The sequence below is a fragment of the Coffea arabica genome, chromosome 2e (assembly GCF_036785885.1).
Source record: "Coffea arabica cultivar ET-39 chromosome 2e, Coffea Arabica ET-39 HiFi, whole genome shotgun sequence".
NCBI classification, from domain to species: Eukaryota; Viridiplantae; Streptophyta; class Magnoliopsida; order Gentianales; family Rubiaceae; genus Coffea; species Coffea arabica.
Genome location: NC_092313.1, coordinates 22,862,433 through 22,874,481, shown reverse-complemented (window position 1 = coordinate 22,874,481; position 12,049 = coordinate 22,862,433). Strand labels below are relative to the sequence as shown.

General features: G+C 36.2%; 1 protein-coding gene across 2 annotated transcripts; it reads left to right on the top strand.

Moving 5' to 3' along the window:
* Positions 1–4,027: 4,027 nt before the first annotated feature.
* LOC113731729 (dnaJ protein homolog) lies at positions 4,028–11,095 on the top strand. Of its 2 annotated transcripts, XM_072080007.1 has the most exons (9): positions 4,099–4,159; positions 4,278–4,344; positions 5,791–5,950; positions 6,276–6,432; positions 6,512–6,650; positions 8,117–8,250; positions 8,368–8,510; positions 10,250–10,448; positions 10,561–11,095. In XM_072080007.1, exons 3-9 carry the CDS (start codon positions 5,801–5,803, stop codon positions 10,887–10,889), a joined length of 1,251 nt encoding a protein of 416 aa, XP_071936108.1. In that variant the 5' UTR covers positions 4,099–4,159; positions 4,278–4,344; positions 5,791–5,800; the 3' UTR covers positions 10,890–11,095. The 2 variants fall into 2 exon arrangements, with proteins under 2 accessions (XP_027112929.1, XP_071936108.1); XM_027257128.2 differs by lacking the exon at positions 4,278–4,344 and having other exon boundaries at positions 4,028–4,159.
* The last annotated feature ends 954 nt before the right edge of the window (positions 11,096–12,049 follow it).

Here is a 12,049-nt window from a genome sequence, read left to right as displayed (position 1 = left end):
TGAAACTCACGGTGAAATTGGTATGGCTGAACTCCTATTTTCTTTCATATTGCATGGTTTTAGTTAGCAGCTACTAATCTCGAATGTTGTTGCAGCTCCTTCTGTGATTGGGAACACTAGTTTACCACATGATAATGAGACATTCCAAGACTCTACCACATTGCAAGAACCGACAACATGTATTCTTTTCTTTTAAGTTTTTTTAGTATTACTGTTATTATTGTTGGCTATTGTTGCAGCTCCTTATTATTGGCAGGTGTTGCAGCTCCTTATTTTTTCACCTATGTTGTAGCTTCTTATTGTTTATAGTTGTTGCAGCTCTTTATTGTTGTTTGTTTGGTCATTTTAATGAATACATATGAAATTTGTCATGTTTTTCATAATGCAAGTTGATCAAGTGCTCGAAGCAATTGATGTTCAACCTATTGCTCCAACTGACAGCTCTCAGAGGCTGTGTAGGACCATGTGTTGTTTTTTTTTGTCATGTTCCAAGCCAGACCAAAAGAACTTGCACTTGCTGTCAAGCACAAGCGTGGAGAAACAGGATAATTGCTGTGAAAAGGAGAAAACAAAGGGTAACTTTTTGCTGCCACGTATACAAATTATTAATTGTTACTTACGCTTAGAGATTCTCACTACACATGAATTTGCAGGCTCATAGGACACTCGACGAGCCGGATGACCAGGGAAAATGAATGCAGCTAGATGGGTTGCTGATAAAGTCGTTTTTGACTATTTTTGGGTTGCTAAAACTATCGGGTGGCTAATGACTGAAATAGTTACAGTTGACTTTATCTTTTGTCCTTTTTGGTAGTAACAAATGGCTGGAAAATGTGGAACTTTATATCATGGGATTCACTTATTTTTGTAATGAATCCTGGAACTTATTGTTTTTTGCTACTAAGACTTCGAATCTAAGGAATCTTAGAATTTTGTAATGATTCATAACTTTGATTCTAAGGGATTCACAATTTTGTTATGAATCCTGGAACTTTATGTTAGTTGATAATTCTTTCTCACATATGACAGTGTTCTTAATGTTCATACACAAGCAACCTTGATACAATGCAATTCTTCCACTCCAACCAACAATGACCAAATAACATATATACATCACCAAAATTCACTTAATGAAGCTGATCTCTTTCATATTCAATATTGAATTTGTAAACATACAACTGAGAACTCAAAACTATTACAAATCCATAACAATCCATATCCAAAACATATCCAAAACTATTACATGAAACCTCGGGAATTACTTCATTCAAAAAGGCAGCATTACATGGTCCAAAATATATGAATTATAAAGTTTCATATGATGTCCAGAGTTACTGCAACATCTTTAATTCTAACAAGCCACCCTTTTGCCTTTGAGTGCCCCCGAATATAGCAAGAACTAAAACGCAGCAACAAGTACAAGCCAAGAGCAACATTTTCGCTTTTGCCTTCAATTTGCTCATTTCAATCTTCAGTGCTACATTCTCCCTCTTAGTACTTCTCAGTTTCCTCAAAATTGTGCTAGCATATTCTTCATTTTTTGGGGTATGGGTGAATCATACCACAAAAAAGTTTACAAGCACCACGTTTCTGCATTTACTACTATTTCATAGTCAAAATTCAAGCAATAATTCAACAAATCCTAACATTTAGTACATGCACAAAATTACTTCATAATTTCTGTAGCCATGAAATTTTCTTGATGGGTTTGACTCTGTCCATGCTATCACAATTCTGCATTGTTCAAGGTAATGGTATCACACGATTTTGTCTCCATTGTAATATTCGTCATTTCCTTCATAAATCAGACTTTCTAATTCTAAACCATTCAACCCGACGCCGACGCTCTTCAAGACTCGATCACTACATCATGAGCTTGAGGATGCTTTGTCCCAATTCCTCCTTGGATGCATTTCACTGTAGTGATTTTGTACACCACTTTGGGAATTTTGGGATACCGAGCAGATCTCCTTTTTTACCAATAACCTTATGATTACAATTGGATTCTCCCTTCAATTTTTACTTCTTATTTTACAGCTTCAGCAATGAAGTACCGAAATACTCTTGTTTTAAGTGTTTAATTAGAAGTTTGATCGAAATTACATAATGACACTGCTGCGGCGTTCCTCGATTGGAACTGATAAATAAGTATAAGGATTAAATTGGCCAAAAAAATTAAGTAAGGACCAAATTGACACTATAAAAAAGTTTAGAGACGAAATTGGCTATTTTTCGAAAAAAAATTTATGGAACAACTTTTTCCTAATTAGTGCTGTTCACTTTTGATTATTTTTCCTTGTTCAATAGCTTTGACTTATTAAGTACCTTTTTTTTAAAATATAAAAAAACTGATATTATTATTGATTAAGGAGGTAAGTCTGCTTCAAGAGCAGCTCAGATAAATGGTAAAAGAGAATCCATCCAGAAACACTAATTGGAAAGTGAAACAGCATTCCTAGCAAGTAAACGTGTGACAATATTCTAGTCTATAGGAACCCATAAAGCATCCCTCAAGCTGGAGGAGAACAATTATGTCATCTATCAATTTCCTGCGTCCCTCAAGCTGAATTATCTGTAAAACAGCCTTTGGATCACCTTAACAACAAAGAATATTAAAAAAAAAAGAAGAAGATAACTCTTTGTTAATTAACTAGTCTCATTTACTAGGTTTAGCAACCTAGAATTAGGTAACTAAGAATACATAGTCAAGCATAACTTTCTAGAGAAGATGCTCCTGGTAATAATTTAATAAAACAGGATTTTTTTGGGTTATAATTAGTTCCCAGAGTTATAGCAGAAATTGATGTAATGCATTTTTCCTTTATATGTAATTCGTTCCTTTAAAGTTATTGATCTCTTGCCAGGACAATAATGGAAATCCAGTAAGTGGTGTCTCGAGTCTTAACAGCTATTAATCATCTTTATCTCATCTTAATCTCATAACATATAGTTTATTAAAAGTGTTTTGTCTTGTGAATCCTAAAACTCACCAAGCACATTTAAAAAAAAAAAAAAGTCTTGAATAAAGAAAAAGCACTTGGTAAGTTAGAGATTTATGGATAAAGTAACTGAATTGGCTTGAAAGCATGATTTCTATTACTTAGTGAACTAAACCTAGCCCTTAGATGGACTCTTCATGAAAATTTTACATGCAATGTTGCACTTTTCAACACTGTGATTTGTAGTCATATCTCATCCTCGTTTCATCTGTTTCAAAAATGCCCTAATAAAGTTCCTTTATATTTCGGGTTAAAGAAGATGCAAAACAGTAATGTGTTTTTCCACAATGCAAAAATTCCCTCATCCTCGATTATGTTTTAGTCTTGACTATTTCAGATGCATCACTTGAACAATTTTTTCATAAAAACTAAAAAGTACTACTTGAAATAATTTCACCACTTGGATTGTGTCACATGAAGCAACTCTTCATATTTCTATTCCACAATGATGGTTGTTGCATTGAAGAGCTAATGCAATATAGTAGTAGGACGATAAACCTTTTTTTTTTTCCTTTTTTGGGAAGAAAAATACACTTTTTTAAGGAATATGAAGAATAATAAATTCTAATTGCTCTTGAAATAATCGTGGCAGTTGCGAAAATAAAACTGAAATGGGCACTGTATAGAACTGATCGATGAATGGACTTCCATTCTACAGGCCTAAAGCAATCTAAATGGCCCAAACAAAGAGCCCAACTGATCCTCAAACCGCGAGTCCATATTCCTGAACCGCCATCAAGGGAGACTGAAATCTCCACTGTCAGATCAGTTCAATCGACGGTTCAGATTTAACTTTAGGCCTCAACCCTACCAGCCTGAACCTCCTGGAAATTTAAATTATAATTCTTTAATCCCACCGAATCCACTCTGTCAATTGTTGGTGACAGAGCACTCTCACCCCCAAATCAGCTTTCTTCAATTTAATAATAAACAAATCCCAAAGCAGACGTCTTTCTTCATTCTTTCTACACTAACCAATAGTAATCAGCCGTTCTTTTTATATCTGTCACCGTCAGTGACCATTGAATCCAAAGACTTTCTCCAGCTCTTAAATAGTTAAATGAACCAGGAAGGAAGATACACACACCGAAATCAGCATTAATCAAACGGCTCTTCTCTGTTTCTAAGGTCCCAAGAACCGAGAAGAACCCTCTTTCAAGGTACAAACAACCCTTTTCGATTTCTTTTGTTTTCCCTGTTAATATTATGATTTTGGGTTTCAGTTTACCAACTATCCATGCATGTTTGTATTGCTATAAAATTTTGATGAATTTACAGGGTCGATTTCTTTGTTGATTGGTTCAGCTCAAGTGGATTTTTCGTTGGCTGGATAATCTTGATTCTTGTTAGTTGCTTATAGTTTCTTTTCGTTTCTGTGTTAAAAAGTTTGTGTCTTGACCCTAAAGCTGGAAACTTACCCTTCAATTTCGTGGTTTATGAGTTTGAACTTTCATGTATGAAGTATGAAGTTTCTTTTTCCCTTTTTGGTTCCCTCCTACATTTTTTTTGAGATATTGTAGAACGGGGAGGTAGAAGGGGGAAGTGATCGAAGTGGATTCCTGAAAAATCTACTCTAAAGTTGATCTTGGAGAATCGACTTTTGGTTTCAGGAAACAAAATCAGTTGATTTTCTTAATATCGAATTTGAAGGTCTTCAAATGCAAAGTTTTTTCCTGTTGCTGCAACATCTCTTTGAAAACCTTTCTGAATCAATAATATATTGTATATTAAGCCTTAAACCGCTTTCCTGAATTTTATAACCACAAGTCGTCTCTTGATGTTTCTGGACTTAGCATACGCCATTGTCAGAATTTTCAGGTTTCTTTCTTGCCTTTTGAACCAAAATTCTAATTTCAATAACTGTTCTTGTTTACGGGATATACCTAAATGCTAGATCAGGCTTGGTAAAGACTGCACACACATTGGTTCAATCTTTGATTAGGCTTGTTAAGCCATCTGTTAAGCTAGATCAGGCTTGTTAAGCCATCTGTTTTACAAAGAATTTGCTGCTTTTATTAGTATCGTGAAAGACAATGGAAGGACTGTTAAAAGGAGATAGGCTGCTATTTGGATGAGTGCTATAGGACACAATGGATGGATTGAGAAAATGAGATAGCCCAATTATGGAGTAGGAAGCTGGGAGAGGATTTGGAAGCAATGAATGGAGACTTGTGGTGAAAGGGAATAACTAAGCTGAAGTTGATTTCTTTAAAATGGACTCTACAGTTATTGTAAATCAATTTTTGTACTTATGCATTTGGCAATATCTTGATTCTTTTGTCTACTCTTTTGTGGCTATTAAGTAAAATGAGTTTTACCTTGGCACTTATGGGGAAAAGGGAGCGTGGATGGGAACTAATGACATTGAAATATTGTTAGTTGTCTTATCGTTAGACACAACATACTTGTAACTGTCTGGAGGGAACCAATTCACACACCAAAGGAATTGCCTGATTAATTTGTTCACTGGCATATTTTCTCTTCCTTGTGACGCAAAAAGGACACATCACAGAAGTACAGTTTCATTTGATGGCATAAGCTGTTTGACATTATTAATTTCTTCACTCTGATGCACCATAGCATACTATAATTCCTCCCTTTTCGTCCATTAGAACTTTGAGTTATGTTTGTTTATCTCTTTAAACAGGTGTTGCATCTTCTGCAACACTAAAAATGCATTTTATGTAGATGGCTTTCTGGTATGATAGATATGATATCTTCTCTGAAATGCCTGTTTCTTAACTTGAAGTTTAAGTTTTAGCTTTCTTAATTAGTATTACGATTTTTGCAGATAAAAAGTCATGTTTGGCCGAGCTCCAAGGACGAGTAATAACTCCAAATACTATGAAGTTCTTGGGGTTTCAAAAAGCGCCAGTCAAGATGAACTCAAGAAAGCATATAGAAAAGCTGCCATAAAGAACCATCCTGATAAAGGTGGTGATCCTGAAAAGGTGAGTCCTAGTGCCTCTCATGTATGTCGTTTAGAATAGCATTTTTAGCTTTACTTACAGGCTATTGGACTAACTTACATAATTAATATTAGTGGAATGGAGCCTTATGAAACCGGTAAAGTAATCATTTGATATTAAAATTTAACTGCTTGTGCCGTTCTGCAAGATTAAGACATAACGATGGACCCCATCAAATATGGGTGATCTAGTGAAATTGAAAGAAAGGAAAGCCTGAAAAGTGAAAAAGGACTTCTTAACTTTTGCCTCCTTTTTCTTTTAATTTTCTTTTAATGAACATTATTCAAATTTTTTGACTTTTACACAGTTCAAGGAGTTAGCCCAAGCATACGAAGTTCTAAGTGATCCTGAGAAGAGAGAATTATATGATCAATACGGTGAAGATGCTCTCAAAGAGGGAATGGGGGGTGGTGGTGTTCATGACCCTTTTGATATATTTGAGTCGTTCTTTTCACCTCTTCATCGTGAGTTGCTGATTCTCCCAATACCCTTTGTTTGACGTTTTGCCCCTCTTTTTGAGATGATTTAACATCTAATCTTTAGGTCGTGATGGTTTCCGTGGGAGGAAGAAGCAGGGTGAAGATGTTGTGCACACACTTAAAGTTTCCCTGGATGACTTGTACAAGGGAACATCTAAAAAGCTCTCTCTCTCACGGAACAAATTGTGCCCCAAGTGTAAAGGGTACACCCTCTATCTCAGATTTGTTCTCATTATCCACTCTTTGCTGAAATTTGCATGCATGCTTATGCAACTGTTATGAGTTGATTTAGACTGACTTGTGGCTTTTGTTTTATAATAACATGAATCTGAATGCCTCGCTGTTAAAACTGATTGAGAAAAAAGATTCTGTTAGCTAGCGTAAGTTTGAATAGGGTAAGCTCAGATGGAACTTGGATTGTAGTATTGCGCTCCGAACTCCTATTGTTTAAATGTTGCATTTTCCATTTTGAAGTTGATGGATGGTTTGACTCGCTTTTTTGGTAGCAGTACCGTTTTATTTTGGTCTAAATTTACACAACTGTTTTCACATGTATTTCATATGAAGCCTGTCAGGGTAATATTTTATGCTTCAGCTGTGTCTGGGGTATTGACAAAGTGTTCTTCTGATCCTTCTGTCTATGATCTTATTGTCTGTTAGACTGCAAGTTCATATTCAGATTTTGGAACTCAAATGTGTAGATATAGTGGGAGTCAATAGTAAAGCGGTGGTACTTCACCACAACTCAGAAATTGTTAAAATCTAGAAAGTCTAGTTTGCTTCTGAGTAAGTAAGTGGAGGTAAACTGTTGTCTAGGTAATTGCAGCTTGATTGATCACTGTTTTACCATACATAGGAGAAAATTTCCCAAGATCTATCTATTATGACTCTATATTTTCATGGCCTTCATTTATTGTGACTTCAGATATTAAAATACACTTCTCTCTCTGAACAACTTGACCTTTGCAGTCTTGCATTGCTAAATCTGAGGGGAGTTGAGAAGTGCTGATGGATTTGATTGTTTGTATTTCTCTTCACTATACATAAACGGATTGATTGTTTTACTACACAATATGTAAAAGGTTTAAAGAGAAAAAAGAGATTGGATCATCTGCAATATGGTCACTCAAGTTGATCTCTTTGTAGCTTGCCTTGTTTTGAGGAGTGGTATTAGTACTTTATTCAAATTGGAAAAGGCTCTTGAAATTCATATACATCAAAACTGGTAGAGGGAACAGTTAGGTGCAGCCCATGGGCTTGGACATTGACTGAACTTTTGAGATCCCTGTGGATTTTTAATTGGATAGGATGAAAATATTCGTGTTATTCACAAGGTTGAGTAGGATTATTCGATCCAGCATATGGGTACTATTTGTGTAGAGTGAATATTGAAGTTGGAAATTTTTTGTGTCTAAGGCTGAAAATTTTGAACTTAAGCACACATTGCTTATTTTTGATGCATCCATTCTGAGTTTGACATATAATTTGCAAACATTTTTTTTGTTGTGAAGAAGTTTTTGAGTCAGACATTTGAGTTTCTGGGATACACGCCAGCAGTTTCATGCTAACAGAAGGCTTTCTGTTCTTTCCTGCTTGTTTGCATGTTTTTGATGTTTTAACATTGCACATATTTGTTACTAAGAGTTTAGACATGTTTATAATGAATCAGGAAAGGTTCAAAGAGTGGAGCATCTGGGCGGTGCTATGGATGTCAAGGTTCTGGCATGAGGGTCACGACACGACAGATTGCACCAGGAATGATCCAACAAATGCAACATATGTGTCCTGAATGCAAAGGCTCGGGTACCTACTTATATTTTTGATGTGCTTTTCTGTTTCTTTTTTGTTGCATACTCACGCAAAAGAAGAAGAATAAGAAGAGAACAATGAAAACTTTGGATCACTTTTCTGTTGTTATAGGGGAGGTTATCAGTGAGAGAGATAGATGCACTCAATGTAAAGGAAACAAGGTTGTACAAGAAAAGAAGGTGCTGGAAGTTCATGTTGAGAAAGGTATGAAACATGGTCAGAAGATTGTATACCCAGGCGAGGCTGATGAAGCTGTAAGTTAGATACCTTCTGTTCAAAAGATTTACGCTTATGTGTCACCCTTTCTGTATTGTTTAAACTTCCTTGTGATTTCTGATTCGTTTTTGACTATGGATTTCATCCTCATTGTAGCTGACTTGCTCTTGTGGCAAGAGGCTTTTTTAAACTGGCTTGCACTGTTTTATTTTCTATCAAGTAATTGTTTTCTATTGTTATGCTCTCAAGTTGAATAAAGGTGGTGGATAGTTTTGACAGGTATGGACTTTTCCTGATTGTTTCTTGTCTGACTGTGAGACATAACTGTTATTTTCTTATATATTTTTTTCTTTGATGCATAGGATCCTGAAATTGTATATGTCCAATTATGCATGAAATGTAATGTTGTATATGTGACTCAGCAAAAAGTGATGTGCAACTTGAAGTTGGAAAGTTGATCTTCAATCTGATGATAGATTAGGCTGCATATGTAGAGAAGCTGTTAGTATATTTGTATGTTTTCATACTGTATTTTAGCTGTTAGGATATTTGTATGTTTTAAAACTGAATATTGAAGGTTAAAAGAGCATAGAATGGATTTTGGTCTACTCATTATGTTCAAGAAATCAAGAAAACAAATTTTTAAGTGTTTTGACTGGTTGCAAAGTTAAAAGCTACAAATTCAGTTAACTTGTTGCAGTGTGGAAATCCTAGACTGAAAACAGGACTCATGTTCAGGGGGTTTTTAAACAAATCTTGAGAAACCATTGTCATTGTCTGTACTTCCAGCATGCCCATAGGTACTTAACCAGTAGGATACCTGGTCTGCAGAACTGCTTGCAAGTTGCAACTGACATTTATGCTTACTGGTTCATGCTTTGTATCATAAATGTAGAATATGATGTATGTTACTCTACCTGCCAAATATGGGAATCAACATGTAATTGCTAGTTTCTTGGAGTTCTCTGGATTCTGTAACTGATTTACCTCTTGACCATTTATTTTGAGAAGAAGCCTTCATGAAGTTAGAAAGAATAAGATTATAGGTTGTACCTTGCTGGTTGCCTTTCTGTGAGAAGCAAGGTGGTATTGACAGAAATTAGGTGGAGGTTAGAAGAGGGAGCAGTTATGGTGACTTTATTGGCCTAGTGAGCAATGGTTATGCAGGTAACAGGGAACTTAAGACAAACCCAGGATGGAGATGGTCACAAAGCTAACCACCATCATGGCTTCCAAAGGGACCAACACATTTTCCTTTTTTGTTTAAAGGAACAATTTCTACAGGATTCTTTAGGTGGGAGAGCCTATAAGAAAATCAATGATCCTGTAGTTGGGATGACTGAGATTTTTCAGTTTCTACTCTTTGGGTGGTTTCTTGACTTTATTTGTTGTTGATGAGATACGTGGTAATGGCGAACTTTGCGGCAAACTGTATGGAGCAAAGGGTCTGTAGACTATCTTGTGACTGAGACTTCTGGTTCTTTAATGCAGCAGCTAATACATGATTCTATTCTGCTAGTGAAAAGTGAAGGATTGACGGGTAATTAGGCTGGAGGGTGGGTGGGGATTGGGGGTACGGATGGAGAAAAAGGGTGAGGAATACGGTGAGAGAGGGACGGAGGGCTATGTCAAACGTCGTACCGTAAGCGGTGGATATATGGCATTTAATGTTTTGGTGTCTTATTTTCTTTGGTAAAGGGATCATAATTATTGTTGCATAATGAGTACAAGCTTTAGTACTTCCAATCTCATTCCAACAAATGTCATGTAACTGCAGCCTGATACCGTCACTGGAGACATAGTTTTCGTGTTGCAACAAAAGGAACATCCCAAGTTCAAGAGGAAGTTTGATGATCTTTATGTTGAGCAGAGCCTTAGTTTGACGGAAGCTCTGTGTGGATTTCAGTTTGTCTTGACTCATCTTGATGGCAGGCAACTTCTGGTGAAATCAAACCCCGGTGAAGTTGTTAAGCCTGGTATGCTTTTTCTGTTTTTATACATCCTTTCTTCCCGCCCCCGCCCTGCTGCTTCTTGCTTTCAAAGAAGTGATTATGGTTTCATATTTTTTTGTTTGTCAACCAATTCCAGATCAGTACAAGGCAATAAATGATGAGGGAATGCCACAGTACCAGAGGCCCTTCATGAAGGGCCGTCTATTCATCCATTTTAATGTGGAATTCCCGGAGTCAGGGACTCTGCCCTCTGAGAAATGCCAGGTCTTGAAGGCGATGCTCCCATCAGGTTCACTTAAGCAGTCGTCAGACATGGACTTGGATGAATGCGAGGAAACCACTTTGCATGACGTCAACATTGAAGAAGAAATGAGGCAGAAGCAGCATCAACGACATCAAGAGGCTTATGATGAGGATGATGACGATGAACCAACCATGCATCGAATGCCCTGTAACCAGCAATAAATAACTCCGCCTCTTTTGTTGCCCGTAAGTTCTGATGGGACGCAACGGCCTGCTTGCGGTACAAAGCTATATACAGGATATGGAAGTCCAGCCATTATTAATTAATTATTTTTTGTGGTTCTTAATATCTTCTTAGTTATGAATGCAATTTGAAACTCGAGTAAAATCTAGTATCTTGATAATTTAAGTGGATCTTTTGCTTAAAAGAGGAGCACATGTGTTCAGAAAGCGCTCTGAAATTAGACTGTACATCTTGAGCATTTGGTGGTGCAAATAATTGGCTTTACAAGTACAAATGTTGCCCCCCCGCCCCAAACATCCATCTGAAGCAGAAGTTATGGTCTGTCAACATGCATTTTCAGGAGAATCAACCAAAAATCTATCACGCTTCAAACGAATCAGTTAGAAGTGCTTTCTTGTCGGTGCAAACCTTAAAACACAAAATGGTTGATTTGATTCCCACTAACATATTATTGTTGGATTTGGTGCAGACAAAAAGCCTACTACTCTCCTGTTAAGTCCTCTTTATATGGTTTGCCTGATAAGAGAAGGTTCTAAGGAAGGTCAGAACCGCGGTCAGAACCGCGGCATTGCATGAACAAGAAACTGAAGTCTCAGCCAAAAAATGTTTTAAACAAGGATTTGATAATTATTATGGCGCACGAAGCCAAATTTCTTTGCTTCACCATTTCATAGGCTGAGAAGAAATGATCCACCATTTCTAACCATCAGATGAACTTGATGTTAACACAACATTAATGATAAGAACTATAAAGATAACGATGACTAATAACAACTAGCAATGATAAGGATACCCATCCATAATACTCATCGTATGTTAATCATACAATAATTACAACCATGAAACGAGTGCAGGGTAAGATTCTTTTTCTTTCTTTTTTTTTAATATATATATATATATATATATATAAATGTGGTATGAAGTAATTTGAAATAATATCTTGATTTTTGTAAACAGAATAAATAGACAGATAACCATTATAATGAATGCTATATCACATTCAGAGGCGAGTCTTAAAAACATTTTGAAAAAAGAGCAACACATACACAAAGTGGAAAAGGAGCTCTGTACTGCATCAAGAATTGCTCTTGTATCTGCGTACTCTGATGACATTATTGACATAGAGAGCAAATTATAA